Source organism: Python bivittatus, unplaced genomic scaffold, assembly GCF_059951505.1.
Source record: "Python bivittatus isolate LINGU-HERP-01145 unplaced genomic scaffold, Pbiv_v1 ctg000080_np1212, whole genome shotgun sequence".
Classification (NCBI taxonomy): Eukaryota; Metazoa; Chordata; class Lepidosauria; order Squamata; family Pythonidae; genus Python; species Python bivittatus.
The window spans coordinates 28,698,790-28,726,264 of record NW_028277035.1 but is presented as its reverse complement, the minus strand read 5'-3'; the positions used below and the strand labels follow the sequence as shown (position 1 = coordinate 28,726,264).

At 39.9% G+C, this 27,475-nt stretch overlaps 1 protein-coding gene and 1 long non-coding RNA gene across 6 annotated transcripts in view; one reads left to right on the top strand and one right to left on the bottom strand.

The window, feature by feature from the left end:
• LOC112541782 (uncharacterized) overlaps positions 1-26,105 on the top strand; it is a 48,835-nt gene extending 22,730 nt beyond the window's left edge. The window contains exons 2-4 of one of the 2 annotated variants that reach the window (XR_003085726.2): positions 8,672-8,921; positions 19,940-20,119; positions 22,814-26,105. This is a non-coding gene — a long non-coding RNA (uncharacterized LOC112541782). Of the gene's footprint in view, positions 1-125; positions 8,922-19,939; positions 20,120-22,813 lie in introns of both variants that reach the window. The other variant, XR_003085725.2, reaches the window with a different exon arrangement.
• On the bottom strand, positions 9,460-23,702 carry IRF1 (interferon regulatory factor 1). 4 transcript variants are annotated; one of them, XM_088133729.1, is made up of 11 exons: positions 23,568-23,702; positions 17,259-17,352; positions 16,631-16,727; positions 16,406-16,501; positions 14,491-14,667; positions 13,741-13,784; positions 12,713-12,839; positions 12,068-12,211; positions 11,346-11,377; positions 10,850-10,988; positions 9,460-10,381 (listed from the first exon to the last, which is right to left on the bottom strand). In XM_088133729.1, the coding sequence occupies exons 2-11, from the start codon at positions 17,343-17,345 to the stop codon at positions 10,287-10,289; spliced, it is 1,038 nt and encodes a 345-aa protein (XP_087989855.1). In that variant the 5' UTR covers positions 17,346-17,352; positions 23,568-23,702; the 3' UTR covers positions 9,460-10,286. The 4 variants fall into 4 exon arrangements, with proteins under 4 accessions (XP_087989855.1, XP_087989857.1, XP_007437530.1 ...); XM_088133731.1 differs by having other exon boundaries at positions 13,741-13,781; XM_007437468.4 differs by lacking the exon at positions 16,631-16,727 and having other exon boundaries at positions 16,406-16,505.
• Positions 26,106-27,475: the final 1,370 nt, after the last annotated feature.

The following is a 27,475-nucleotide window of genomic DNA, read 5'->3' as shown; positions in this document are numbered from 1 at the left end:
GTTGGATTAGATCAGTGTTTCTCAACCTTGGCAACTTTAAGATGTGTGGACTTCAATTCCTAGAATTCCCCAGCCAGCATGGGGAATTCTGGGAGTAGAAGTCCACACATCTTAAAGTTGCCAAGGTTGAGAAACACTGGATTAGATTATCTCAGGGCCCCTCTTGCTGTTGTATTTGTCTTTCAGTCAGTGCTATTTCCCACACTTTTAAATATCATTGTTCTGAAGAAAGATGTACTACAATTTCTGAATGTTTTGTAATAGTTAATCTGGCAGGTAACAGGAAAAAAAAAGAATTAATTTCTTGTAGTGCAATAGTTTAGGTCTTGATAAATATAAGCCATGAACCTATATAGAATTAATTATCAGCAATTGTTGAGTAATGTTTTTTTTAATTTTCCTAAATACTTTTGACCAAAATCAATAACTAAGTGGACACTGCAATCAGAAGGGATAATATGAACCAAATATATTACAATCTAACCAGTGAATTCTAGAAAGATTTAAATTAACATAATGCCATTTTAAAAGGATATAGTACTGTCTATGAATTATTTTTATAATAAATTCTGGATAACTAAACTCTGAGATGGATTCTTCTGGATATTTCTGCTATATGTGGGGCAATCCTCAAAGGCCTACCACGTTCATTTTCATACCTACCTTTACATCTCCCCCAAACAACCTAAAATCAACCTTTTGGGAAGGATTATTTTCCCCCCTTGCTCTCTTTCCCTTTTTCATTTTCTGTGGAATTAAGAAGGAAAGAGATGTAGGAGGTCTCTGGAAGTCAAACCATTTTTTCCATCAATGTCCACAAACTCTCAAAAATAGCCTTAAATCAGTCCTATTATGTTTTCAGGCCATTGGGAATGGGGAGATATAGTATAGGAAAATTTGCCCTCTTAGCAGATGCTTCCTGCTGCCATTCTCATCCTTAGAATGTAAAAAAGGAAAAACCAAACCCCTAAATTGGCCTTGCTTGCCCCTTCTGAAGATGTCCATGTCTTCAGGTGGGAGCTTGAGTTGTCCCTCCCACCTCTATGATACAGACCTTCAATCTGACTCTTAACTTCAGATCCCAAATCTTCATTCCGTAGTTTTCAAGACTTTCATGGGAACCTATGGTAGTTGCTGTAGCACTGAAGATGTTCCTCTGATTTAAAAGTATGTGGATATATAGTGTTATTAAAAATGCTGTTAATAATTTTGACAGGTGAGATTTAATAAACATCTAAAAAGATGATGGAACTTGTTCCATTTGTAACCAGGTTGGAAGTGGTGGCTGGTTCTTTAGTACTATGGCAGCTTATTAAGCAAAGAACAGTTTCCTGTACATGATTAGGTCTCTAACCTGAACAAGTTCTCTCTTCCCATTTTTTGCACTGCTCATATTTATGGGTTTTCATGTTTTCTAAATGATAGCTTTGGCATGTGGTTCTCATCTTTCTGCTCTTGAGCCAATAGGATCACAGATGCTTGAGAAGAAAAAGGAGCTACATCTGGATTTCTGGTCACATTTCAATGTATGTGTGGCCATATTCCCACAAACTGGGATTGTTTTGAAATCTAGTTTTGCAGAATGTCAGAAACTGAATTATGGTTCCCAACTACACAGAATCTGGCAATGCAGATATAATTTCTTTTCTATGCTGCATCTTCCCTGGCCTCTGAGAGTGCCTTGCAAAATCTGTAGCTTACTCCTGAAGGCTCATAAATGAACCAGCCAGGCAGTCAAGTATGCAAACATGAGAACTGTTGCTGTCCTGACATGACAACTGTTTCTTTTTTAAAAAACCATGTTATTAAAAGTTCCTTGATGAATTATTGGAAATGGAATTCTATGAATCCTTGCACGTACGGTTAAGAGAGCGGATTCCGTAACGCACACATATGGGCCTGTTTGTTTTGGTAGTGTTAGTTAGTTATTGTTCATTAGTCAGTTGGTGCCAGCACATACTTTCCTTTCAAGGCAAATAACAGATTCAGAAGAAAGCTTTTTGTAAAGGTCATAAAAGATGGGTGTTAAAATCTCCTGTCTCCTACAGACCTTTGTCGGTCCCCTAACTGTAGTTTCTGTTTCCCTAAAGACTTTCTTCCTTGTTCCCAAGATTTTTGTTCAACATCCTTTCTGGTGCATAAGCATAAGCCACATGCCGTGGCATCTTTCCCCCCCCCCCCCCATATAACTGCAACATAGGCAGCTAAATATAGCATTTACTTGACTGAACCCCTTACATATGCAAAGGCTGCACCCATCTGGGATCAGTGTTACACTCCTGCATTCTCACAATCCCATTGGTCTTGGGCAGGTCTTCAGCAGCTGAGCTAATTCACCTCCAGCTCCTCTGCTGCTTGAGAGAGAATGCCATGAAAACAGTTGGTAGCACTTCCTCTGGAGTGCTGGAGTATTTCCTCCCTCCTCATCCTACTTCCTGCATCCTGGGATTTCCCCCCTCCTTTCTGGAACCATCCACCCCCCATCTTATTTTGGAGTTATTCTAGTGGCAGCTTTGCCATTCCTTCCATATAGTCTCCAGAAAAAGACACCGCAAGGAAATGATTTGCCACAAATAGAACAAGAAATTATGGAGGGTGGAGCAGGAAGCTGGCAGAACACTGAGCTTTTTACTCCCCGTTCACTAGTGGGATGGCCTTTGAGACCTCTCTTCCTTCATCGTCCTCAGCCCCAGGGTGGAACAGCAAGAACACTATGGCACTGCAAACCAATGCAGAGAATACAAGAAGTGTACAGAAGTGCCCCGGGGCAGCTATACTTTCAGCAGCTGAGTGTGCTCTAGGAGTCATGCCTTTTGGCTTCCACTTGTGGAAAGGATCAGGGCCACTCAGAGGCTGCCTTGGAAGGTTGGGAGGATTCTTCAGGGCAGAATTCACCTGGGATACTGAGGCTGCAGGAAGAAGAGGAATGAAAATGAATGTGTAGCATTCAAATCCACCTGTAGTTTGCATGTTCCCAAAACACAGGAAAAATTGCCTTCTGGCAGCAAATGGCCACCACTGAATAAATAATCATTTCTCAATCTACTGTTCTTCAGTTGTATGGGCCACTGGCCATGCTGGCTGGGAATTCTTGGAACTGTAATTCATCACATCTGGAAGATACCAGGTTGGAGAAGAGAGGAACAAGGTTTCAATGTGATGTAAATGATAGAAGTAGCCTGAGTGAGAGGTCACTGGTGCAGATAATATTTGCTGAATCCTCTACCCCAGTCACCTGTGCATGCCTGCCCCTTCAAACATGAAGTGCAGTGATTAGAGGTTATTTTTCCCCTGGCAGGTAAAGCTGGGTTGGAGTGGAAACACATCCAGGGGAATCCATCAATCACTGTCCTTTATTTGTCCCACCTTAAAATGATGAGGGCAACACTAATCACTAGCCTCATAACTGAGGTGGAATAGAGCTTGGCCATCAGACTGAGAAAATTATGCCATCACACCATTCTGCTAATTCAGGGATGAGAGGGCTGCACATAAACCTGACAACAAGGAAGAACCCATAGCTCAGCATTTTGATCCTCACAGTGACCAAACTGATGCTCCTCAGGTGCTCACTGGATGGAGACATGTCACTGTCCCACCATTGTTTCCTTGCAACTGGTGTCAGAGATCATACTGCTTCTGTCCCAGTAGTAAGATTGAGTCTTCAAGACTAATTACTCTGGATAGACCTATCCTTCATGAATTTATCCAGACCTGTTTTAAAGCCTTCCAAGTTAAAGGCCACCATTATTTTTTGAGATAATGAATTCAGCTCCACGGAATAATTATACACAGTATGAAAAATGGCTTTTTTTTGGTTAGTTCTAGATCTTCCAATCAATTTTATAGATGGTCATTTGTTCTAGTGTTTTGAAATGAAGAGAAGTTCCTCAATGTCCATTTTTTCCTTGCTATTCATGTATCATGGGTGATCCCTGACTCTGGAGCAGGAATCCAGAAAGTAGAACCTGGGAGCTTCAGGCAACCTGCCATGATTGTCATAGTCTTCCAGTGTGGGTGGGGCCAATATGTTTAGCCCCCTTTTTTGCATTTTTTAGATTTCAGGGTAAAGGGCAAAATATATACTTTAAATCTTTCAGGGAATTAAGACATCCATTTTACTTCTTAAAACCCCTGAAATCACCAAAATACAGAGCCTGCCATCACCCACTTTTGGATGTGTCACTTGTACAAAGCCTAGTGTGCCTCTTGAGTGGACAGAAGTTGTACACATCTGCTGTAGAACATACATAACAGTTCTCTCTCTCTGTCTCACTAGGCTAAATAGGGTCTCTCTCTACTTCCTGCTCCCCCACATAATGTTCCCAAATAGCAAGACGCTACTTAGCATAGTTGTATATCCACATGCTGCCTTTCAGAAGAGACCCTAAAGATTTTTCACATATTGGAGTTTAAGCCAATGAGCAGAAACCTATTTTTCTATTGTGTATTGGAAGTGTATAAGGAAGTTTTGAATACACCCTTTGTACTAATTGCTCATGATAATGGGTTTCTAGCTATATACTGAGGAACTGTGGAGTTCTGCAGAAACCAAACATGATTCCTCAATTAGGAAATCAGCAAGTCATGGAATGCAAATTTTCCATGACTCATTGATTTCCTGACTGAGAAAAGAGTTTCTTCTGCATTAGATACCTTCTAATGCAGAAGCTGGGAGTTTTCTCCTAAAGCAGAGTTGCGGGTAGTCATTTGGTTTGTGGATTCTATTTTACTTTTTCACTGGAACCTCAGTTTATTACCTTCCGACAGAAGACAAAGAGTGGCTCAGTAGGGCACATAAACATTAAACAAATGGCAGAGAACTTAAGTTTGCACTTAAAACCTGTTGCACACACTTTCTTGATTGTAGCTGTTTGCTAGTGTTAAATTATGGAGAGTTTGAAATTATTGCTGATTTGCTGCAGACCAACAAGTGATTCAACTTTCAATCCAGATTTACTTGTTGCTGTCCCTGTTCTAAGAAATGTATGCTGAGTTGTTTTAAAGTGACAGTAAGACTGAGGAGAGTGACATGGGAAGTGAATGCTGCACCTGCCAGCAATGTAGAAAAGGCTGTCTGGAACGGGATAGACCAGTAAGGGCAGCAGGAGACATCTTTGAACAGAGGTCACCAAAGGGCCCATTAGCATACTAAAAACAATGCCCCCAATTACATAATTCCATGCCTTAGGGAGGGGAAAGACCTTATTTGGTCAGAAGGAAGTCAACACTTATATAACTAAAGTTTCAGAACGCTTGCGCAACGAGATAACCAATAGGCGGCAGGCTGAGGTATAAAAAGTTTTGTGTGCGCAAATGGGGGTTCCTTCTCTTGGGAGAGGGACCCACTTTGTTTGGTACCAAATAAACCATTAACAGACCTTTCTCGTGCCCGGAGTCTTATTGGCGACATCTTCGGGGATATCACCACTATTGTGGCCAACAAGACCTTGAAGGTCCTCTGTGGGGCTTCCTAAATGACAATGTCAATCTGATCATGACCCCTACATTATTGCAGAGTAATTACTTTGCACTAAGTGCTAGTTCTCTGGGCCTGTAGGAACATGTTTGTTGCAAACCAGAACTGCCCCTTAGCAAGCAGGAAGTATTGCTGTGGAAGTGATATTTCATTTTTCTAGCTTGAACTGCAGAGTTTTGAATTCACTAAATGGGGCTCAACCTGCCGCTCAGTTCTGGTAACCCAGCAATATGGCTGGATGTCAGCACCTGATTAAAGACCTCAATTACAGAGTAGGGTAGATGGTTTGATAGATTCTCACCATGGAAAGGACCCAAAACTAATTATCTTTTTTTCTTTACTGAGTTGAAATGGTTTTTATTTTGTGAGTGAAACAAAAGTGATAGGAAAAGGCCCTTCTTGTTTAGCACCAAATGAGCACTGATGGTTGTTCTATGAGTTGGGGTTGGTTGCTTCTGTGGCTTTATAATGTTTCCCTCTTTTACTCTTATTTTCACAGTATGTTTTGTGTTGGAAACTGCCATAAGTCCATTCTTGATTCTGTCGGTGTATAAATGCAATAAAAAATAAAATAGCTGAAGCAACTATAAAGTAGCCCTCTCCTTTGCACTTGCATCCTGGTGACCATAAATATCCCCCCAAGCACTTCTTTTAAGATTGGAAGGCTTAGGTGATCAGAAGGCTGGACATCTGGGAGTTCCTTGTGTTGACCATTGACTCTGGAATAAGCTGACTGTGGTTCTGCAATTCCGAGGGAGAGATGTGTTTCTCAGATGTGTTTTTCAGTAAGCAAACACATCTGGGAAGTCACTGAGGCAGCATTCCTCAAACTGAGGCTCTGGATCTGCCATGGGATTTCTGATGTTTTCAGGAAGGTTTCTACATCTCCTGAATTCTGCCAGACAAAAGATCAGAGCAACAGGCAGATTAGAACAAATATTCACCTCAGAAAATCAGCTGATGGTTCTTTCAGGGATAACCCTTCTGTGTTCTGGGTCCATTTATATCTACTTAATTAAAGGTTTCAGTGATTTTGTTTGTCCTTTCAAATGGGCCCAAAGAGTAGAAAGTCCGAGAAATCCTATATTGGAAGAATGAAGGCTGATCTTCACATCTGCCAAGGGAACTAGGCGGGTATGTGCCCCAATAACCATTTTAAGCGTCACACTTCTTTAAGACATTGCCTCTGTCTCATCCCCAGTCCGCTGTGGAGGCAGCTTAAATTCAGCTTTCCAATTTTCTCTCTAGATGAACACCTGCCGGGTCCCTGAGTCTCTAAATAAGGAAAGCAGCTAAATAAGAGCCGGCTAAGTTGCACTGGTTTCCCTCCAGCCAAATGTGGAAGTAGGGGGATGGGATAAAAGGCTTTTGAAAAATTAAGATACAGGATTAATACCTTTCAATATTTGTTTTAAATATGTTCCTTGATAAAGAACTTCATAGAATTTGCATCATTGCCAAATAGCAAAGGCCAAACAATCCTGCAAACTAAAAAATACAAATTATAATTACCTATATGAGTCCAAAATCACTATTCGCATTACTACTCAGTTTTATTATTTTATAAATTAGAGTTAAATAACTGGGTGAACAGTCTTTTAGTTTTCTTTTAAAGTGGCACAAATATCATCACATTCTCTCATTTTGTAATTGTTTTAACCATTAAAAATGAAAGAAGCATAATTAAAAAGTTTTATATATAAACAAGGTACCCAAGAACTTGTCAGGAATTGTTCTTAATAGCACACATAAAAACATAATCACAATCTTTTTATATTATTTCACTAATTTGTGCAAATATTTTTACTATAGTGTAATAGAAATTTATGCATGTGCAAAAGTTTAATGTGCATTTGTTAATTTAGAGAAAGTTATACAATGGATAGATTTGAATTTTGGGGGTTTTGCACACATATGAAGCTGAAAATTGGTGCCCGAATTCACTAAGATGGAAGGAGAAAGGAAGTAGCTGTTAACCAATTTAATACATATACTGGAGATACACTCTAATATTCAAAGCAAGCACCCTGATCTATAGAAACTAACAACAAAATATGTATTATGCATGAATTCAGCAATTTTTCCTCATTAAAAAATTTTTAAAAATCCCTGGATTTTACAATTACTGTTTTTTTTATATATTCATTGCTGAGTTTCATAATGGTAAAATGGAATTTGACACTGTGAGCTCACAGTGTGCGCTTATCTGTGCAATTTCATTTGATACTTATTATGCTACCTGAATAGTTTTAGACAAAATTACTACTACTACTAGTTTTAGACAAAATTACTACTACTACTACTACTACTACTATTTATTTTTGGAAGGAGGGCAATGGAGGGATTAAGAGTTTTATTCTAATGTCACAAAACGTATCCAACTAGAATTGGAAAGTCCAGCGCATTCATTCATAGTACATACTCCCAGACTTTGGGGTCGGGGGGGGGAGAAGTCTGTGTGGAAAAGTAAGATTTCATTCAATGTCTTAAATCATGCTGCAACATTTAATTCTTTGCTGGAACAGACATGATTTGGAATCATGAGCTTAGAAACCTGCAGTGGGTGGATTCAGATACAGTCATGGTTTGAGTTGATACAGCAAGATGAGATCTGGACCCAGTATAAGAAATAACCCCATCTCTGATGTTATATGTTTCCCATACTCTGTGGTAGCCATACAAATTTCGACCAAGTCTGAAGAAATTTAAATGTTGAAGAAAGTGTGAAAGCTTGGATCTTGAAGATCAACTAGATTATAGTATAAGCAATCGCTGACTTGAGTGGCAATACCATTTTTCAGTAGTTTACTGTATATAGCAGCTAATTCTTTTACAAGAATTAGCAGGAAGCAATAGAACTAGCTCAGCTTGCAAATTATAGTTCATTCAAAAGTGTGGGAAATGTTTGTTGAATAGGGTTTCTTTGTAAATAACATCAGAAGAGGAGCTATCAATAGGAAAATGTGGCTTTCTATTTTATTTAATCTAAAAGATTAAGTATAAGATCTCAATTTACAAAAAGAAAACCACTCTAAGAAATACAAGTATCAAACCTCAACACTTAAACAGGTTTTTCCAAGACAGTTAACTAAAGAGGGAAGAACTGTATGGATGAGTTAACATAAACTTATAACATAAACTATATCAAACTCCTTTTGATACATTGTGAATAGTATCTGTCCTTGTTTGCAGGCTGTACTAACTCCCAAACTTTGATGTACCAAGCAGTTACAGAGTGATCTGCTGCCTCTTTCCAGTAGCAATTTATCTTCACTTTGGTCACTGGCCAAGAACAAAACAAGGAGATTCCTATCATGGCACGGAATACCCTGAATGAATCTTTGAAAATCCAGTCATTACTGATTTATAATCTAAGGAAGTTCAGCAAATATACTGTACTGACCCAGAAGTAAAAAGAACTCTGGAGATTCTACCTACAATGGTAGGTCTTGATCTACTGACATTCTTTTCAACCTCATGCAGGAACTTGATTAATTCAATGCAAATGGGACAAGTGTAATATGCTTGTTGCTCACAATCTTTTTTAAAAATCATACAGGCAAGCACTGATCAAAATAGTGCCTTAGACCCATACCTTTTCCAGTCCATAGCATTTATTTTGGTTTCCAAATCTGACTCTCAAGATCTTTTTAAATGATTTATGTGGTTTAATTTTGGGGTAACTAAACCTGAATAAAGTTTGATTGAGATTCCTTTAGTTGAAAGTTAATTTCTACACACCATTCTTCAGAAGCTCAAGGGAGTATAAAAGGAATAGGTAAATAATATACTGTATTGTTTGAGGTAGAATGAATATTCCTGTTCATTGACGAAAATGTCTTCATTTTCAATGAAGAAATGTCTTCAGTGTCTTAGCAGCACTAAAGAGTCTGGTATACAGAAATTCTTAGTCAAACTAAGAAAATAGTTTCCTAATTCCTTTATCAGTGATGTGTAATAAAAAAAGAAAACTTAACATATATACATATATAATATAATCTTTTATTAAAATAATTGTAAATTTTATATACAAAAACGTATGTACAAGGAAAAGAATGTACAAGAATTTAAATTGAAGCCTAGTAGTCTGACACTTTGCCAAATCCTTTTTTTTTTATTTTGTGGTTTAGTTGGTATAACCCTATTATGCATTTTTTAGACTCTCCACAATACCTATTCAGTTGATATTTTGAAAAGCACAATGCAAATAATCCATATGTTCACCAACCAGCTTTAATGCATATTTTCACTGGAAAAAATGTCATGTGGCAATAATCTAAAATATGTCCAAAGTAACCAGTGGAATGCCTTATAAATAAAATTCTGAAGAATTAATATACAGAACAAAGAACGTATCTGATTTTCACAGTTTCTTATGCTAAACAGTTGGTAACCAAGAAATATCTGGTTGAATGCTCAGAGACAAATAGTTAAACTAGAATTCACAAAGTGCTTCACCAATTTTCCAATGGGTAATGTTAAGCTACACTCTGGATGGGCTTAAAATGTATGTCAATTTACCAACAGTACAAAGCTTCTGTTTTTATTTTCTCCATGTTTAAAATTATTTATGTCTGGTCCTACTAATGGATGAACGGGGGGGAAAGCAGCAAACACGCCTTAACTGGCTCATAATGTAGTTAGGCACATGAAGTGCAGTTTTATCACAAAGATATTCCTACACACATATGCACACATGGCTTGGACTTTTCGATTCTAAACTTGAAGAGTGTCAACAACTGATCAATGTGCCAGTTATGCGTATGACATCCAAAATAAAGCAGTACAAGCCTAGTGATAAAAAGGTTTACATGCCACAAGGTATAGGTGGCAAACTGGTCGGTCGTAGGGACTCCAACAAAGAGAATTCCAGGCTGGGCTTTGAGTCAAGTGGAATTACTTCTGCAGAAAAAAGAAAAGTCAACATTTAGAATGTGGTTTCCCTGGAAACTTAAATATAGTGGAGAATCTATCACAAGTTCAATGGAACTCCCATAACCGTTACTAAGCATATATGTGTATGATGATCTTCTCTTTCCCAGTGGAGCTCTCATTAGCCTGGGAGAGTGGATAGAGGTCTGTGACTAAATACGGGTAGCAAAATCTTAGCCACAATCATCATCATTCCAATCAGCATTTACTTCCATGAAATGCAGCACATGTACCCCAGCACCCCTGTTATGATAGGGCAATATGAGAACAGCAATGCATGGCTCTATAATGCTGGCCTGAAGGTATTTGTGAGTAGAACTATCAGAGTGAAGGCCCTAACATGTGACAAAGGACATTTATTATTCAGTAATACTCTGATGAGATAAAGAGAGACAGATAAATTTCTACAATCTGAAGGTATAGGTAAAATGTTTATACCCATGTTTGTTGAATCAAAGGCAGTATCTTGTTCTTGAAAGGTCAAGTCAAAGCAGAGATTTTGCATTCCAGCTTCATTTATTAGAAACCCTTTTCCGCCAATGCAGTTTTGATGCCAATCAGAGCTGTTAAGGATTTGCTAGGAGACCAAAACAAAAAAGATGTGAATCAACTGAACGAATTATTTTCTGGTTCAATTCAAAGACATGGTTAATTCCTTTCTAAGATGCAGGTTATACAACAAGATTGCAGTTGCAATCTTAAGTTACATGGATCTCTATGATTTAATGTGATTCAGAAGCAAAGAAAGACACACTAAAGTGTTCCTCCCAAACCATGAAAAATGGAAACTCCCTTGCACACAGCATGCCCACTCCCATGAATTATTGCCCTATTCACTGCATGGATTATCCCAATGCCAAAATTATTCAGTGAGAGGGAGAGGGAGAGGGAGAGGGAGAGGGAGAGAGAGAGAGAGAGAGAGAGAGAGTCTTACCTGGTAAAGTGGAGAATTAAAGTTATCCTCATCTTCATCAGTTGTGAGGTTATATGAAGCCATCAGAGAGGGAAGGGAGAGGAAAGAAGCATACCCAATGAAACTCAGAATCCTTGTTTACTAAATGTTTATTTACCAGTTTTCTATTATCAACAATAACGTTTATTATTTCTAGTCAGTGACAAAATATAGCATTGGATAATTTATTTATTATATTTACACAAGTAATGTCTCACACCTGCTTAACATATAGAATTCTTTTACTGCAAAAGGCAGGTTGTAATTAGGCATCTATAAGTCCCATTTTTTTCAACAGGAGAGATTTAGGTATATATTCCCATTCTCTCAATAAAATCAATGAGATTTACATGTGCTTAACTTTCACTGGGTCAGGCCTGAAAGGAACTAAAATTTAAAAAAACTTTCATATCATTACAGCACCTGAAAAAACATACTTCTAAGTAAGAATACATTGGATGAGACTACATAGAAAGCTTTGACTTTTTAAAAAGGTAGAGGGTAGACAGTCAACCTCAACAGCCTTCCTTAATCTGAATTTCAGCTCCCGTGAGCTGAAAACCATATTTTCTAGGTAATTATGGGAGCTATAAAGTCCAACCCATCTGGGCAGCTGACCTAAACCCTGCCATATTCTTGGATCTGTTCCCCATACAATTATGATCAATCAGCTGTCCACTAGTTCTGAACAATTAAATACCAACCATCAGAAGAGGAAGTGATGGGTGAAACTTGAAGTTGGTATATGTCATATACATCATTTGTGCTGTCAGGCACCTGAATGGTGGGCAATTCCTCCAGTTGGCAATTCCTGAAGTCAGAATTGTTTAACTCACATGTGGAAAGACCTGAAAAGTCCATAGAAAGTATGTGATTTATAATGCAATACGGTTTTTCCCCCCTAAGATTGTCCTAAAATTTAGGGAAGCCATTTTGTTTCCCACAAACGGACAATGGCTTGGGTTGACCGCCCCCCCATGAACAAACCATGAGATGCTATGCCCAGACAAATAACTGATATTACGGCTTAAAATGATGATCTGACAACTTCACACAAATGCTAACTTAATGGCTGAGTTCCTACAACACACTCAGTCACAAACCTAATCAACCCCATTTCAGCTGGTTATACAAATCCAGCCTTTTCATTTTCTTCAGTTTTTAGCAGTTCTTCAACAGTTTGTCAAGAATTTGTCAGTGTAGAATAAATACAGTAAAAAAAGAAAAGACACCTTTCTAAGACACCAAGACAGCCTTGGTGTTTTTCATTCAAGCAATCTTAAAAACGGGCTCAGCAGGCCTGGCTTTTTCTTGTGAAAGCCACCCAACAGACTAAAATTGCTTCTCACCTAACGTGCTCCCCACTTCCATTTCCTCTGCTGGGTAGCTGTTAAGCACGTAGCCGCTATGGTCATCGGGTAACTGAATGCTGTTTGTTGCTTCAGCTGTCTCTTCTGCCTTGATATCGTCCAGTGACTGCAAAAGACGAAGGACCTCTTTTATGGCAAAATGTCAATGTACGTCTTTTAGGGTCAAGACATGTGAATGTTTCCATTTCATTGTAACCGGTATTATCCTTCTGGGAGGTATTTTCTGCACAGCTTTTGGCAGAACTAAATTTTCGGAGCCTTCCTTTCCTTGTTTGAGATTTGTTTTCATGTATTGAAATGACCTGCTCTTCTTTTTCTTCTAAAGCTTTAGATGGCAATTGTCTATAGGTAAAATCTGAATGGGATGGTAGAGAAAGCTGGGAACCAAACGGATTTTTATTTTGAAAGATTTCACTACCGCCAATAATTTGGCAGAAGGAATAAAAGCTTTCCCTTAAAAAAAAAAAAGAATTAGTTAACTGATAAAAAGTGATCAAGAAGCTAAAGACAAGTGGCATCATCTGAGTCCCAAGACGCTTCTCTATTTCCCTCAACAAGAATGATTTCTGCCAGCACAAGTCCTCTTGTACCTCCCACAACATATTCCCAGCAGGAAGATTTTTGGTGGGTGCAGAGAGCTGTGACACTCCCACTGTATGAAAGCTGGCAGTGGCATCTCCAGGAGTGGAGTGGGGTTCAGATCTACACGTTCTATTCTACTCTACCATAACGTTGAGCCGGCCACTCTGCTGATTGTGGCTTCTCCCCTGCAGATACCCATGAATCTGTACCCTTTTAATATTTCACATGCATGTTTTACTTCAACTATGGAAGAAAATACATGCCTAGTATGTATGGTTTTGCATGCTTTAGGTTTTTATGGTATGTTTTATGGTTTTATGATTTATCATTCTTATAGTTCTGGATTTTATTGTTGTTGTGAGCTGCCCAGGGTTGCTTTTTTAGATGGGTGGCCATACAAATCTTTTAAACAAACACATACATACCTTTCTTGGGCTCTTGTTTTTTAGAGACTTTGACTTTTTTTCTGCTTGAAAAAAAGGAAAAACACAGGCTTAGAATAAACACATTTGTAAAAGAGAGTGAGCTATAGACAATGCAACTCTTAGACAATTTAGGCACTGTCCATCTTATACCTATAATATTGGCTGGCTATGTGACAATAGTTATGGAGACAACCGTCATCCATTTGGAAATGATTCTAGGTAGCTCCTGCTGCCTAGAATATGTTTTCTAGTGGATTGATAGTGAACTTTAAGAACCTAAAGGCCTAACAAGATCCCTTTCTATGGACCAAAGATCCATCTAGCTAAACATCCTTTCCCCGTGTTAGCAAGCTGATGGCTAGAAAAAGTCCAAAAGCAAGACTTGAGGGCAATCACTTATTCCTCCTGTCGTCCCCTAATGACTCATTTTCACAGTGACTGGTACTGGCAGCTGTCAATAACCCAGAAAGCAAAACATAGTTATCCTCTATAAATCTATCTAATTATCTTTACAAATAAGCAAAGCTGGTAGCCAGCCATCACACAGGTTGATCCAGAGAAAGCAGCTGCAACTTCTAAGAGAACCATTTAAACTGCAATTCTGCAAATGCAGATGTGTATGGCCACCTTCACCAAACCATATTAACCATAAAACTGCTGAGATAGCTGCCCTTCAAGCAACACTGGAACCAAATTTTATATTTCAAGTATTGAAAAATATACCTATCCTTCTTAAGTTTTGAGCAATACCTTTTCTCTGTGATTTCACTGAGGGCTTCAGCATCCTATAGACTCGGATAGCACTGGAACCTTTGCTAATGCTCTGATCCTTCACCTCTTGAATGTCAGGCAAGGAATTCATGGCACAACGGAAATTTGCCTTCCATGTTTTTGGGTCAGGCTGTACATCACCTTCTTTGTATCTCCCTATAAAAAGACAGATGGTATAAATCTAGGTATGTAAAAAATAAAGGCCACATCTTGCTGGCAGGATCCTAAATCTCATTATGGCATGTTACACTAAGTACTGAGAGGAACCAACTGTTACATCTGTATGCTTGACACTGGCTTCTTTCAGCCTGTGACCTCAGTGTAATTCACACATACAGATGTACTGTTGACACAAACCTTAGCTGTTAAAGGTATCAACTGACATCAGAAGTTAGATATCATTGAATTAACCCACTGATTCTAATGGGCCCAATCTACATATGACTCAATCTATATCCAACCCACAGTGTTCCTATAAACATATTCCTATTCGTTTATTGCTTGTGGGTCATGCCTTGACAATTGGTACAGAAATGAGATTAGATGGCCTTGACCCTGATGACTTTCTTGAAGGCCCTGAAGACTTGGCTTTTCCCCCAGGTATTGGGGCTGGAATGTTAGTGGAGCCTGGCAGGTGTGTGCTTTGGTTTATGGTGTTGGAGATTTTTGGTTTGATACTGTTGGAAAATGTTTCAGGATCCTCAACTAGGTCTTTAATTGGTGGTGGTGGTGGTGGTTGTGTTTTTATTTTTTTTATTTGCCATTTTGAGTTACATTGATTAAGATGGGCAGCAATACGTGCTTGTTTAATAAATAAGTATAAATAAATACATAAATTTGGAACACCATCAAACTCTTTCAACATACAAGAGCCATTCTTTGTGATCAAAAATCAAAGAAAAAAACTGGAAAAATGCACAAAGGCTCAAAAAGGCAGTTATAATATTATCATCATCACCTTTTTATAATAACATATATTAGGGAGATTCAATAACTTTTGGAAACCTAAGAGTTGTACTTCCAGGGTATCTGGAGGACACCAAAACTGAGAAGCCTACTTGGACTTAGGAAATTCAAGTCCAAATCTAGAATGCTCACTGAAGAAGGCCAATAACTTCCCACATTATTAGTGCCAGGGGTTTTAAGTGTGCAAATAATGTAACCGAGGAAAAAGGTGGTTGTGCCTCACAAAGAGAGACTTTTGTCAGCATGCCAGGGTTGTATTTAGTGGCAAACCCAGAAATGCCACTCCATAGTACTGAAAGTAAATGACCAGCCCATCATTATCTCTCAAGATGATAGGCTTGGAAACAGATTCCCATTTTCTCTCATCAGCCATTCATCAAGACTGTGGCAGCCAAAACTCTACAGAGCTTATAACTCTGACAAGCACAAACTAATAGGCCTCTGCGTGCTACAAGTACCTGCATACGTGCAAGTCAGTAGCTGAACACACTGTCAGCTAGTTACAGGATAAAATATAGTCTTTTAGGAGTCTTTCCAGTTGCTTCGATTAGTAGGTGCTGGGGCTGTCCTTGCTTCCAAAACTATTTAGAAGAGGTGCTTTGAAACAGAGGAGCAAGTTCTGCTTAAAATGGCTCATCATTTTTTTCAGGCTTCTATGCAAGCCTGAAAAATGTTGCAAGTTTAAGAAAGCACTGCCCTTGTCCTCCTGCGCATTCTGATATGTGAACCTTTTACATGCAAGCAACACCCTACTCAGTACACTGACCACAGATACTCAGGAAGGAACCACAAACTCTTTGCTCAAAGAGGCAGGGCAAAAGGGCGGGATCCCTTTTGCTGCTGTCAATAAGTTTATTCCTCCCCCAAATACAATCATGGTATGAGTCTCTAGAACCTTTTGCTATCACCAGGGCAAAACAGTACATACCAGTATGAATGGCCCAGTTTTTGAAAAGACAGGCATCTTTTTCTAGTTCCCACCCATGCTTAGCTGCATGTTTCCAAGGGATCTGGAACAACTTTTCTTCCTGCAGTTGAAAAATACAGTTCTGAATAAGCATCACTGAACTGTACGGAGAAAACAAAATCAAGAAAACGGTAGGAAGCTGAAAATAAAAAACAATCCCCAACTTGTGAATTAACCAAGTGCAACCTGCCTGCATTTCCACTGGATTATTTTGTATGGAATTTGTCTTGTCTACTACATATAGCCTTGAATGCAATATCATAGCATTGCATAACCCGGTGCTCTATAAAACAAAATGAACAAAAGACATCTTGATTTCTTTCCCTAAAGTTTATGGTAACATACGTAAATATTCTGGATATAACCACAGAGAAATGGGCCTGTTAGCTCTGCCTGAACTTCTGACACATTTCAACTATTTGGCATTTTAAAAAGCTAGAAAAGAGTAAGTATATATTGTCAAGTTATTAAGTTATCTTAGCTATATTAAAAGATACGTAAAGTTCAAACTGAGTAACTTGCCAAATTAATTTTAAAAATAAAGTCAATATTTATTCTATTTGCACTTTCAAGTTCTTTTCAATATTTTTTCTTCACTCCAAATATCTTTGAGATATTTGATCTTATTTTTTCCGGCTAGGGAATTCTTGGCATTTTTCTGTTGTGTTTGTTATCAAGCAACAAACTACTGAAGTCTATTTTCCTCAGTATAATGTTCTATTTTCTCATAATAACCTTGTTTTAAACTTGAAGCAAGAAAAGTACACAAAGCTAGTCTTTTAAAAGATAGTATGTGAATGAAAGTCTTCTATACCTTATTGATCCAAGAAAGTCCAGGAATTTCATTTGAATTAATCTGCAATTCCAGCCAAGGCCTCATGCGCATTCTTGCTTGTGGCATTCTGGCTCTAAAAAAGAAAAGAGTCGGAAATTGTAAGCACAAGGCAAAATCTCTAACTTCTAGGAATATCATGGAGACCAATAGCTGATACTTTAATGGCCAATGCATTTTCCCCCAAATTATCCTTTTTTAATCATCTATTTGTTCCCTAATTTACCTATAAGGAAACCAGTGTTTTTATTCATACAACACCATCTGTGTGCATGATGTTTCACAGAATACAAGATTCTAAGAAAGAGATTAAGAGTTAGTATTACCACATCATAAATATTAGACTGTTGTGTTTCATTTACATCCATAATGTAAAGCCAGTCTGGTGTAGTGAAGATGTTGGCCTAGAAGCCAGGAGATGGTAAGTTCTAGTCCTGCCTTATGCACGAGAGCCGGCTGGGTGACTTTGGGCCAGCCGCTCTCTCTTAGCCCAACCCACCTCACAGGGTTGTTGTCATGGTGAAAATAGAAGTGGGAGTCTAGGTATGTTCACCACCTTGAGTTATACATAAAATAATGTGGGATAAAAATATTATTATCATTACTGTTGGTCACACAGTCAGCCAGATGTTTAGACTGAATTTGGCATTTTTATCCACCTATTGTTGTCGTCATCATCCTCATAATTTCAGCTGAGAAATGCTTCAAAGCCACTACTAACAACCTATTTAGAATTCAACAAAGGTTAGGAAACACTGCTTCCAAATTACTAATCTTAGGTCAAATTAAACCTGGAATCCTATCACAGGCTTCCTATTCTCCCAGTGAAGTATCTGTGTATCCAGACACACACAGGGAAGCCAAGAGCATCTTCCAAAACAGCCATGTGAGCCCTGAAAAAGACATGGCTGCTTTAATGATTTGTAAGGAGGCGTTTCTTCTGCATGTTCTGAAACATCCCTTTCAATACATTTGTATAGGTCTAGTCTCTATTTTTCCTTTCTCAGCATATGCTGCAAGAAGGCCATCCACCCAGAGAATGCCACCATGTGCTTCTGCTCTTCTGCTGCAGAACCTATGTATTTGATCAAAGCAGACAGTAAGGGCTGGATGAAGGTATCAGAAATGTATCAAGAGCCACATTAGGCAGACATATACCAACTTATGTGGGGGAGAGCTCTGCTGAGCAGTACAATAATTTCTTCAAACACTGGCTCAGGACATACTTTATTTATTTTTAAGGTGCATATAGTAAATTCTTCCCAATGCCCCAAACTCCACTTAGTGTTCTGTTCCACCCCTCAAACTAAAATATTGCCATTACTGAAAACAGAAGCCAGGAAACGGAAAACATATTTTCTTGAACAACCTCATCAGAACAACAGGCAAGGTTAGAGGAGAAAGGCTGTTGATTCCCCTCTCCCACATCAAAATTCCCATGTTTTGTTTTATCCCTTACACTTTTGATGTGCTACAGTTCTCTTCTCCAAGCATCATTTCTTAGGAATGCTAGGAATTTAACAGAATATCTGCAGCCACAGCCATTAACCAATAATAAAATGTTTACAGCTTAGATGAAAACCAAACCGGAAATATTTCTTTAAGAAACACACGCTTAATTTCCAGATGGCACTGTCAGACAAAGTTGTAACAGAAACTATCCATATAGATGTCTCTTTTTAAGAAAGCCACAAAAGTGAGAAAGTAACTTCCATCTGCAGAGGTAAAGTGGAAATGGCTTTTCCCTATCTTGGCCTGCCCCTACCCCAATGCCACCCCCCTCAGCAATTTGCAAACTTCTGAACTTTAGCAAATCTTTTACAAATGAGATTTTTCCGCCATGGCTGCAGCGGCAGAGCTTTCTAGGGTGCAATGAACTGCACAGAATCCATTCATCAAATATCCTGGTCAGGCCTCGTATGCACCCTGGATGGATGCAGGCACCCATCTCCCTCCAGCAACTGCTTATTGCGAGGGAAAATGTGAGGCATTCCACGGAAGTTGGGACTCTAGCATTTTCTGGGATGCTTTTAAAAGCCTATATATTTACCCATTCCCAAAAGCACAGAATGTTTTATTGGGTATGTCTGGCAAGGAGACCAACCCAGTGGTACCTGTGCTGTGTGCAAGGTGTAATTTGAGGCTTCCGGGTGGTCTTTAGTAATGGGGTATGTTCAAGAGCTCAGGGATGCAATTCTACCCCTGCATGAGAAGAAAGGCAAGACAGAGTTGGGAACAGAGAATAAGGCCATAAGACAGAATGCCTTGCGAAGAATTGGAGGACATAAAAGAGAATGCCTTGTGAAGAATTGGACAACCTCAACAGTTGTTGTCTCACGGTGCCACCCTACTGTGGTATGGTGCGATAAAGAACTGTCCAGCATTCTGCATTCTAACAACCACTTCCAAACATAAGTGCAAGCAAGTCCCATCCTTTTCAGCAGAACTTGGCTCCATGTTAGACAACAAGAACTGGGGGTTATGTGCAGTTAACTTCTTGAGGGCCACTGATTTCCTGGACTGTGCTAATGGAGAATGAAATATAGGTAGTCCTTGTTTAGTGACCATAATTGGGACTGGCAACTTGGTCCTTAAGCGAAGCAGTCGCTAATGAAACCGTGATTGTGCTTATGATCTTACTTCAGCTTTCCTTTGCTTTACAGATCTGCGAAGCTCGTAAATGCAAGGGACGGTCACAAAGTTACTTTTTCAACAGTCATAACTGCAAATAGTCACTAAATGAAGCAGTTGCTAAATGAGGACTACCTGTACTGTTTCCCATGTTACCGGAACTCTACAGAGCTACAATCCCTTGATGCCTGAAGTGCAGCACAATTATCTCGGTAGGGGAAAAAAAATCAACTGTGTTCTGGTACCTACATGATCCTCCACCTTGAAACTGTAATGTGTGAAAAATTGCTCCTGGGTAAGAGCTGTACTTCCTATAAAGTTAAGAACAAGGAGAGAGGTTGCTCTTTTGCTGGTGAGCAAAGCTCTTTTTCAATTAGGCTCTAGGACTTGTTTCTATTGTTTGTTACTTCTTAATGTTTCATTATAATGTTACCATTTCATCTGTATTTCTTTTGCACTGCCACCACTGGTGGAGCAACAGGATATATTCTATCTATCTATCTATCTATCTATCTATCTATCTATCTATCTATCTATCTATCTATCTATCTCATTAGATTTGGATGTTGCCTGACTCCAAAGTCACTAGGGGCTAGATGTATCTCCTACTTTTCCTCCAACTCAAGGCAGGTGACATGAAGATCCTTTCATTTTATCCCCTTACCAACAACTCTCATGAGATTGGTTGGCCTAAGAGACCAAGTGAGTTTCCATGGCTGAAGGTTAACTTGAACCTGGGTCTCCCCAGCCCGAGTCTAATACCTTAACCATTAAGACACCCAGGGAAGAGACGGGATGGGACGGGAAGGACAGGCTGCAAGATCACTGCGCTGACTGCACGCAGGTGTCCACAGGAGCTTTCTGCTTTTGTCAGAATGACAAAAGTGCACCAGAAGTTCCATCTTTCATGATGCTCATACAAAAGCATTGGGCCACAGCACTTCAATGCAGCTTTATCATACTCTCCCCCCCAAGAATACAGCTGGATCCATTACCCCCTAATATTCAGTTTTGACAACTCTTTTTAAGTTTGATGACATTTCTAGCTGGTGAACTTTCCCTGGAATGCCTGACAGATGCAGCCTGCCCTTTATGCATGGTAGTAAGATTCAGAACTGAAAATGTTCCTTACACTGAGGGGAATTTTTATAAAACAGCAGGAGATCCTGCCCAGGGAATGTTGTCATTTGGCACCAGCAAACACAAGGCTTATGATTTCCTGTTTGCAAGATCTGGATTGGGTCCAGGTAGTTTCAGGCTGCATAACCTCACTCATGGGAAAACACAATAATTCAACGTTACTAAAAAGGATCCCGTCTTTATTGTTTAATCCTTAACAAAAACATCTATGAAGAAACAGTCCAAGAATATCTACTACTCCCTTGAGGTTACCAACTAGCCCACTGAATCTTCTACATTCCAGCTAATAGTAAGGATACAGCTTGGACTTACAAAGGTCCCACTCCCAAGCCAGTCCAAGCTTGTAGTTTAAAGACCTAAGTGCTGACTTGTGTCTCCTACAAACAGATCTTCTTATGCCCAATTAGAATTTAGCTCTGGCTGGTGTCCTGATTCCTTGCTGCAAAGCATAATATATGTGTGACACTGATCTCCAAGGTTCCTGTGCAAAGGGTGTTCCACAGGGTGAACCAGAGGCCTTCTGCATTTTCTTTTTTTTTTTAATAAAATTTTTTATTCTTTACAACAAACACAAAACATACATAAACAAACAAAAACATACAAAGGCATAAAAAAAAATCTTCCATTTTATACCGTGTGTCAACCAATTACCAACTCGTTGGTGCCCCTTTCATTATCTTAAATTCTCATATCATCTATTCAAAATATACTTGTGTACTTATCAATTAACAATTATTAATCATTCATAGCTAGTCTATAGAATCATTTATTAGAAGAAATTTTAACTTTCAATAGGATTAGTAGTACATTTTTATCCATCGATTATATGTGTATATATATAATAATTAATATCAAATTTCTATTATAAAATTTCCTAATCCATTACATTACTATATTTTCTCATCCAATCATTAATAAAACAAATCCCGTGTCATATAAAATTACTTATCTTCTTACTCTAATTTCAAATCTCAATTTAACTCATCTCTGCACATTCCATAATATTCCATAACTTCCTCCTGCATAAGTACTTTTTCATTCTTCCAATTCTTGAAAGTTACAGTTCTAACCACTATCAAAACATACTTAATTCTTCACTACATGTTTCAACAAAGATGTCTCTAGTTTAAAATCTATATGTTACTATATCCAACCATGTATGAATTTTAGTCTAATCTCTTAAAACATTTACAATCAAATACAATTTTTAACTATATATCTCAGTTTTATACTTTATTCCAATGCTTGCATAGGCCTTCTGCATTTTCATGCACTTGTGAAAGAAGCAAATATGTGCGCTGCATGAATTTGCTCTGGGACATTTAAGAGAACAGCCGCAAATCATGCATTTACTTCCATGGAATAACTTCCATGCTGAATTCAATGGGTGTCATCAGTAAAAAATTGAATGACAAATTTAAATGTTTACATTTGAAGCATGAACTTGGTCTCCCTTGCCAGGTGCATTATGATTCTCTGGAAGGAAATTTCAAATATTATTGCAAAAGGTAAATGTGTTCTTTCCACCCATTTCCACAACGCAGTTTGTCTCATGTGCATATTCATCCCTGCAAGGGATTCAAGTCAGCAGTCCACTGGAGATCTCTACCCACTTCTCCAGCCTTTCCCAAAACCCTTTCCAAGATTCTGATTTGTTTTCAATTTTCTTTTCCTGCTGATCTTCTGGTCAGCAATCAAGGATACCAAAGCTAACAACGGGCTTGTCTCTCCTCACCCCGCCCCCTTCTTTCTCTTCTCTCTCCAAGCTCTACTTCCTGGTCCAATAACAAAAGCAGCAACACCACCCATTACTGTAAATCACGTTCACAAAATTCTCTTTGGCAAAACTCGGATAGAAACAGAGTGAACTTTGCAATTTAAAAACAAAGCGCCTTTCTCACCTTGCAAGAATTCCCGTATTCAGGACCGAGTCACAGGCGCGCTGCCTGCATCTTGCACTAATTCTACTGGAGCCTCTGAGCGTACGCGCTTCTGCAAACAACACTGTGAGGCTACCGCTCGCTCCACTAGACTCTTCGGATACGGGGGGTGGGGAAACATTCCCCCCTCCCTCGTGTGCTTAAGGACATTTCCGTCCTTTAAAGCATTTTGTACCGGGGGGGGGTCTCTCGGCTCTGAAATAGGCCAGGAAGTTTTTGAAGACATTCTTACTGCAAACGGCTAACCTCTTCTTTGGATGCCTCCGATCTCCCGGTCTAAATAGAGCTAAGTGGGAAGAGGACGTGCAGCTTTGCAGTGCATTGCAGCACTTAAATAAATAAGTAAGCAAGTAACAAATAAACCTCGGTGAATCTACTTAAGCCTCCGATCCCTAGCCGCGATGCACTTCCGAGCGCTTCTGCCGCCCCACCGCCCCGTCCCTGCGAGACCACGGAACTGCTCCGGATGAAAGCTATTCAGCAGAGCGCTAGGTGAGGGTGCCCAATGTAAAGTGCGCAGAACTGTACAGTGCTGTCTCGATTTAGGCGCGATGCCGCCGGCAGCAGGACAACGACCCACCTTCCCGTGCTTGGTCTAGGATCACACCCCTCTCTCCAGCACCAGAGCGACCGACGGCGTCCTCCCGCGCAGGTACCGGCTCCGCTCCCGCCAAGAGACGCTCAGCTTCTGCAGGCGCTGATCCGGAGCAGCCTGTATTATTCTACAGGTCACCGGGAATCCCCCTGTCGGGGGACACAAACCCGGGCAGCTTGGCCAATCAGCGCTCCGGAAGGATTGTGCCGCGGCCAATCAGCGCTCCAAGGCAGGCCGCTGTTTAGCGGAGCCTGATTTCTGAGAAATCAGGCTATTGAAAACCAGCGGCAGAAGGGGAAGTCCGCCTTCCCTTCCCCGCCCCTTTCTCAAACTTCGGCGGCGTGTTGGTTATCCCGCAAAAGGCGAATAGGAAGAAAACAGTGATCCTTACTCTGAAACCCATAAGCCGGGGGCACGTGGATCGTTCTCAGGGCTCCGCAGATCTTCTCCTTCCAGTTCAACACCCACGCACACGTAACCGTCCGCAGGCGAGTCCAGTCACACTGGTCCTGACCCCAGCCCCTGCCTGTTGTAATGGCCTGAAACCTTGCCTGCCTGGGCATCGAGGGTTGAGTCATGCTCAAATGAGGGCGACCTCCTTCAATTGTTACATCAGCTATTTTCGAACTGGGGGCCTGAATCCCACCCACACCCCATCCAGGATCGTGAGCAATTGCAGAGGGTCACAGTTGTTGCTGTTTCAAAACAAAACAAACGGCGTACAGAATGCTTGAAACATACAGGCTTTGGGTCCAAGGGCGGCCAAGTCTGAGAAACCCTGCGATTTATAGCTTCAGAACTGAGAACTAAGTGGCATGGTTACTTCTTCCCTGACCTTGAGCTGAACGAAATTACTCATTTTACGTGGGAAAGGGAGGGTCTCACAAATTAATTTTTCATTTTACAGAGCTCCAGAGTAATAGCCCAATGCCAGGGGCTGAACTCTCAGCTGGGATGCAGCTGAATACCTAAAGGCTGTCTTAAGAATGCTACACTTTTCACCTGGAAACCTGACTCCCCCAAGATGTGCCAGACTACAAAGCCCATAATCCCCACTCAGGATAGCATGTGTTGTGCCCCAACACATCCATGCGGAAAAGCACCAGTTTGTGGAAAGCTGCCCTTCCAGTATGTAGAAGGATATGCATGGGTTCTCTTGGGCATAAGGGAAAAGATAGCAATAATGTCCTATACAGAAAATAAATAAACGAGCAAATCCCCAAAACAGAACCACCTTTTTCCTAAACATGGATAAAGCTTTCCTTAGGGTCATGTCAGTTTGGCTCAGAAATGGATCACCGCTCCTGGGAGCAAAGCAAAAGCTTCCCTTTGGTGGGTGCCTTTAAACAGAGGCTGGATACACTCCAAAGCCAGCGCTGCTTCAATCTGGATTCCTGCAGAAACTCTATCTAAAGAACCTCTTCAACTCTAATATTTTATGAAATAAGTTTAAGTACTTCTCCAAGAGCATGGAACTTGCTTAACTTTTAAGCAAACCCAAATTCATGGCTTTGTGTCAGGGGTCCCCTAGTAGTGCATTGTCTGCAGGCTCAGGAGGCTTCAATGTAGCAGGGAGGACATGGGCTATAAGCAGGTAGTGCTGCCAAGGAAGAAGAGGACAAAGACTAGGTTAAAAAAAGGGGGGGGGCAGAGGTAGAAGTGTAGTTAGCATTATGGGGGGGGGCTGGCTGGGAGGATCCAGTTCTCCAGTCAAAACCTGCATGACCCAGTCAGTCCATGTGTTTCTCCTAACAAGTTCTAAGAAGGGATTTTAAGAGAGAATACACACCCACATCACCATTCCTTAATCCAGTGTTCCTCCCAAACTGCTGGGGCTGTGTTGGGATTCTGGCAACTGCAGTCTCAATGTGTTTGGAGGGTGCCAAGTTGGAGAAGGCACACATACCCAACATCCAGAGCTCAATTATCTTTTCCCCAGGATGCCCTGAATATGAACTTGGAATGAGTTCAGATATTGGGGAATCTGGTTGATCCCATCTCCATTTCAAGTTGGAATGATATGTACAAAAAGAAAAGAAAAGTGAGAATGATACAGTGTAACATAAATAAAAGCAACATAATAAGAGGAAAAAATAAGAAATGCTGGGCATTAGCCCAAACATACCTTGAAGGCTTAAGGTTAGGGAAAGGTGACAAATACTATCTATTGAAATAGATCTGGCCACAGCAAGATACTGGACTATGGCCTACACATTACTCACAAACCTATAATGGTTCCCCTGCCAGTAAATCACATGATTCTCATAGAAAAGATGGGTGAAACCAATCTAACCTTTTGACTTCAAATGTATTTAGTGCTACCTGTGCTTCTTGTTACTGTTTAACTGATGCAGTTATGGATAAACATGTGGAATCTTTTCATCCTGAATACACATCTGTCAGCAGAAGCTGGGAATATGAATTAATAACTTACTGGATTTGTCATGCATGTGTAGTTGTAATTTGACTCTAAAGGAAGTGCAATTTTAAAGTATATGTAATAAAATGTGTATTTATAGTCAGGCTTGCTTCCTAGAAGTAGTAAGAGCTTATTTCAATAACTGTATACAGTTTGATTAGTTTAGCCATACTTTTTAAATTCATTTGCACCCACATGTCTACTGCCTTAGCCCAGAAGATTCATACAGGGGTAAGATGAATTGTGTCATCCCGCTGCGAGAGTTCCTTTCTTTCTATGCCAGCTCATCACAATGGGACAAATACCTTCTCTTTTTTCACTTTCTTGTGGGGTGGAGGTGGGGGTGGGGGTGGGGATGGGGAGAATTAGAAACACATTCAGTCTTTCACTCCTTCCTACGTTACTGTCAGCCTGAGTCCTTGTAAATGTGGAAGTAGGCATGAGGAACACTTATTGAATCAGCATTGTTCCATCATATGATTTGGTATTAAATTTGGGTGACCCCCACCCTACTGACATTTTGCAGGGCCTTAAGCCCTGGTTGTGCCCAGGCTTTTGGCTAGGGTGGCTGAAGCCCCTTCTGAGTAGCGTGCGTATATTTTCATTGTTGCCCACTTTTGACATGTTTTTGCTCCCTTGTCTTTATGGTTTTGTTATTTTTTTCTGTTATTTTTTTCTTTTAACTTTGCAAACTACCCAGAGTTGCTAGGAGTTGGGTACATCTTTAATAAATAAATAAATAGGAATAAGGGTTGTGCAGAAGAAGGACAAAACTATATCATGTGGCATAAACCACAGCACTATCAAAATGACAACCAAGCCAACCTGAAGAGGAGGTCAAAAAGTAATACTTTCGGCAAGTCAGCTTGGTTAGGGCTGCATGTCACCTGATTAACTGTAACCTGACATGTCACTTGTAGCTAATAGGAAGGAAGTTGGTCTCCTCCTTGCTTTGCTTTGTTTGCATTTCTTCTTTTGAAGCATCATGGCCTTCCTTTGAGCACAATGGATTGGTGGCTTTCCACTCAACAGAAGTTAGCAGAAAAGTTAGCTTTTTTGTGGATGTTGAGAAATCAGCTTTGGTGCATCGCAGTTTCTTTATTTATTTATTTACAGGACTTATTTGGCTGCCTATTTCATACAATGGCTCTAGGTGGCTCACAAAAATCCCTAAAAACCTGGTTAAAAACAAGAGTACCCTTCCTCCCTGGCACCAGACCAAACATCCTCTCAGCTCAACCCCCATCCTAGCCCAATGCTTGTTGTTAAAGGCCCCATGTTACAATGGTACAAACACTGTTATTGTCATTGTTAACATTACTGTACTAATAGGAATAGTAACTTTATTTACTTATTTATCATCACTACTAATCTTTTAGTACTAAGCAGCTGAACTCAGTTCAAAGAAGACTTTGCTCTTATTTCAGATTATTGCTATGCTTGGATTAGAAAGCAGTGCCACAAAGCTTACTTA

Coding starts and splice junctions, on each gene's coding strand:
- IRF1 (XM_088133729.1), bottom strand. CDS start 17,345: ATGCCACAAGCAAGAATGCGCATGAGGCCTTGGCTGGAATTGCAGATT. Junction 16,502..16,630: donor TCCAGTGGAAATGCAGGCAG/GTTGCACTTGGT, acceptor AACTGCAGGAAG/AAAAGTTGTTCCAGATCCCT. Junction 12,212..12,712: donor GGAAGTGGGGAGCACGTTAG/GTGAGAAGCAAT, acceptor TGGACTTTTCAG/GTCTTTCCACATGTGAGTTA.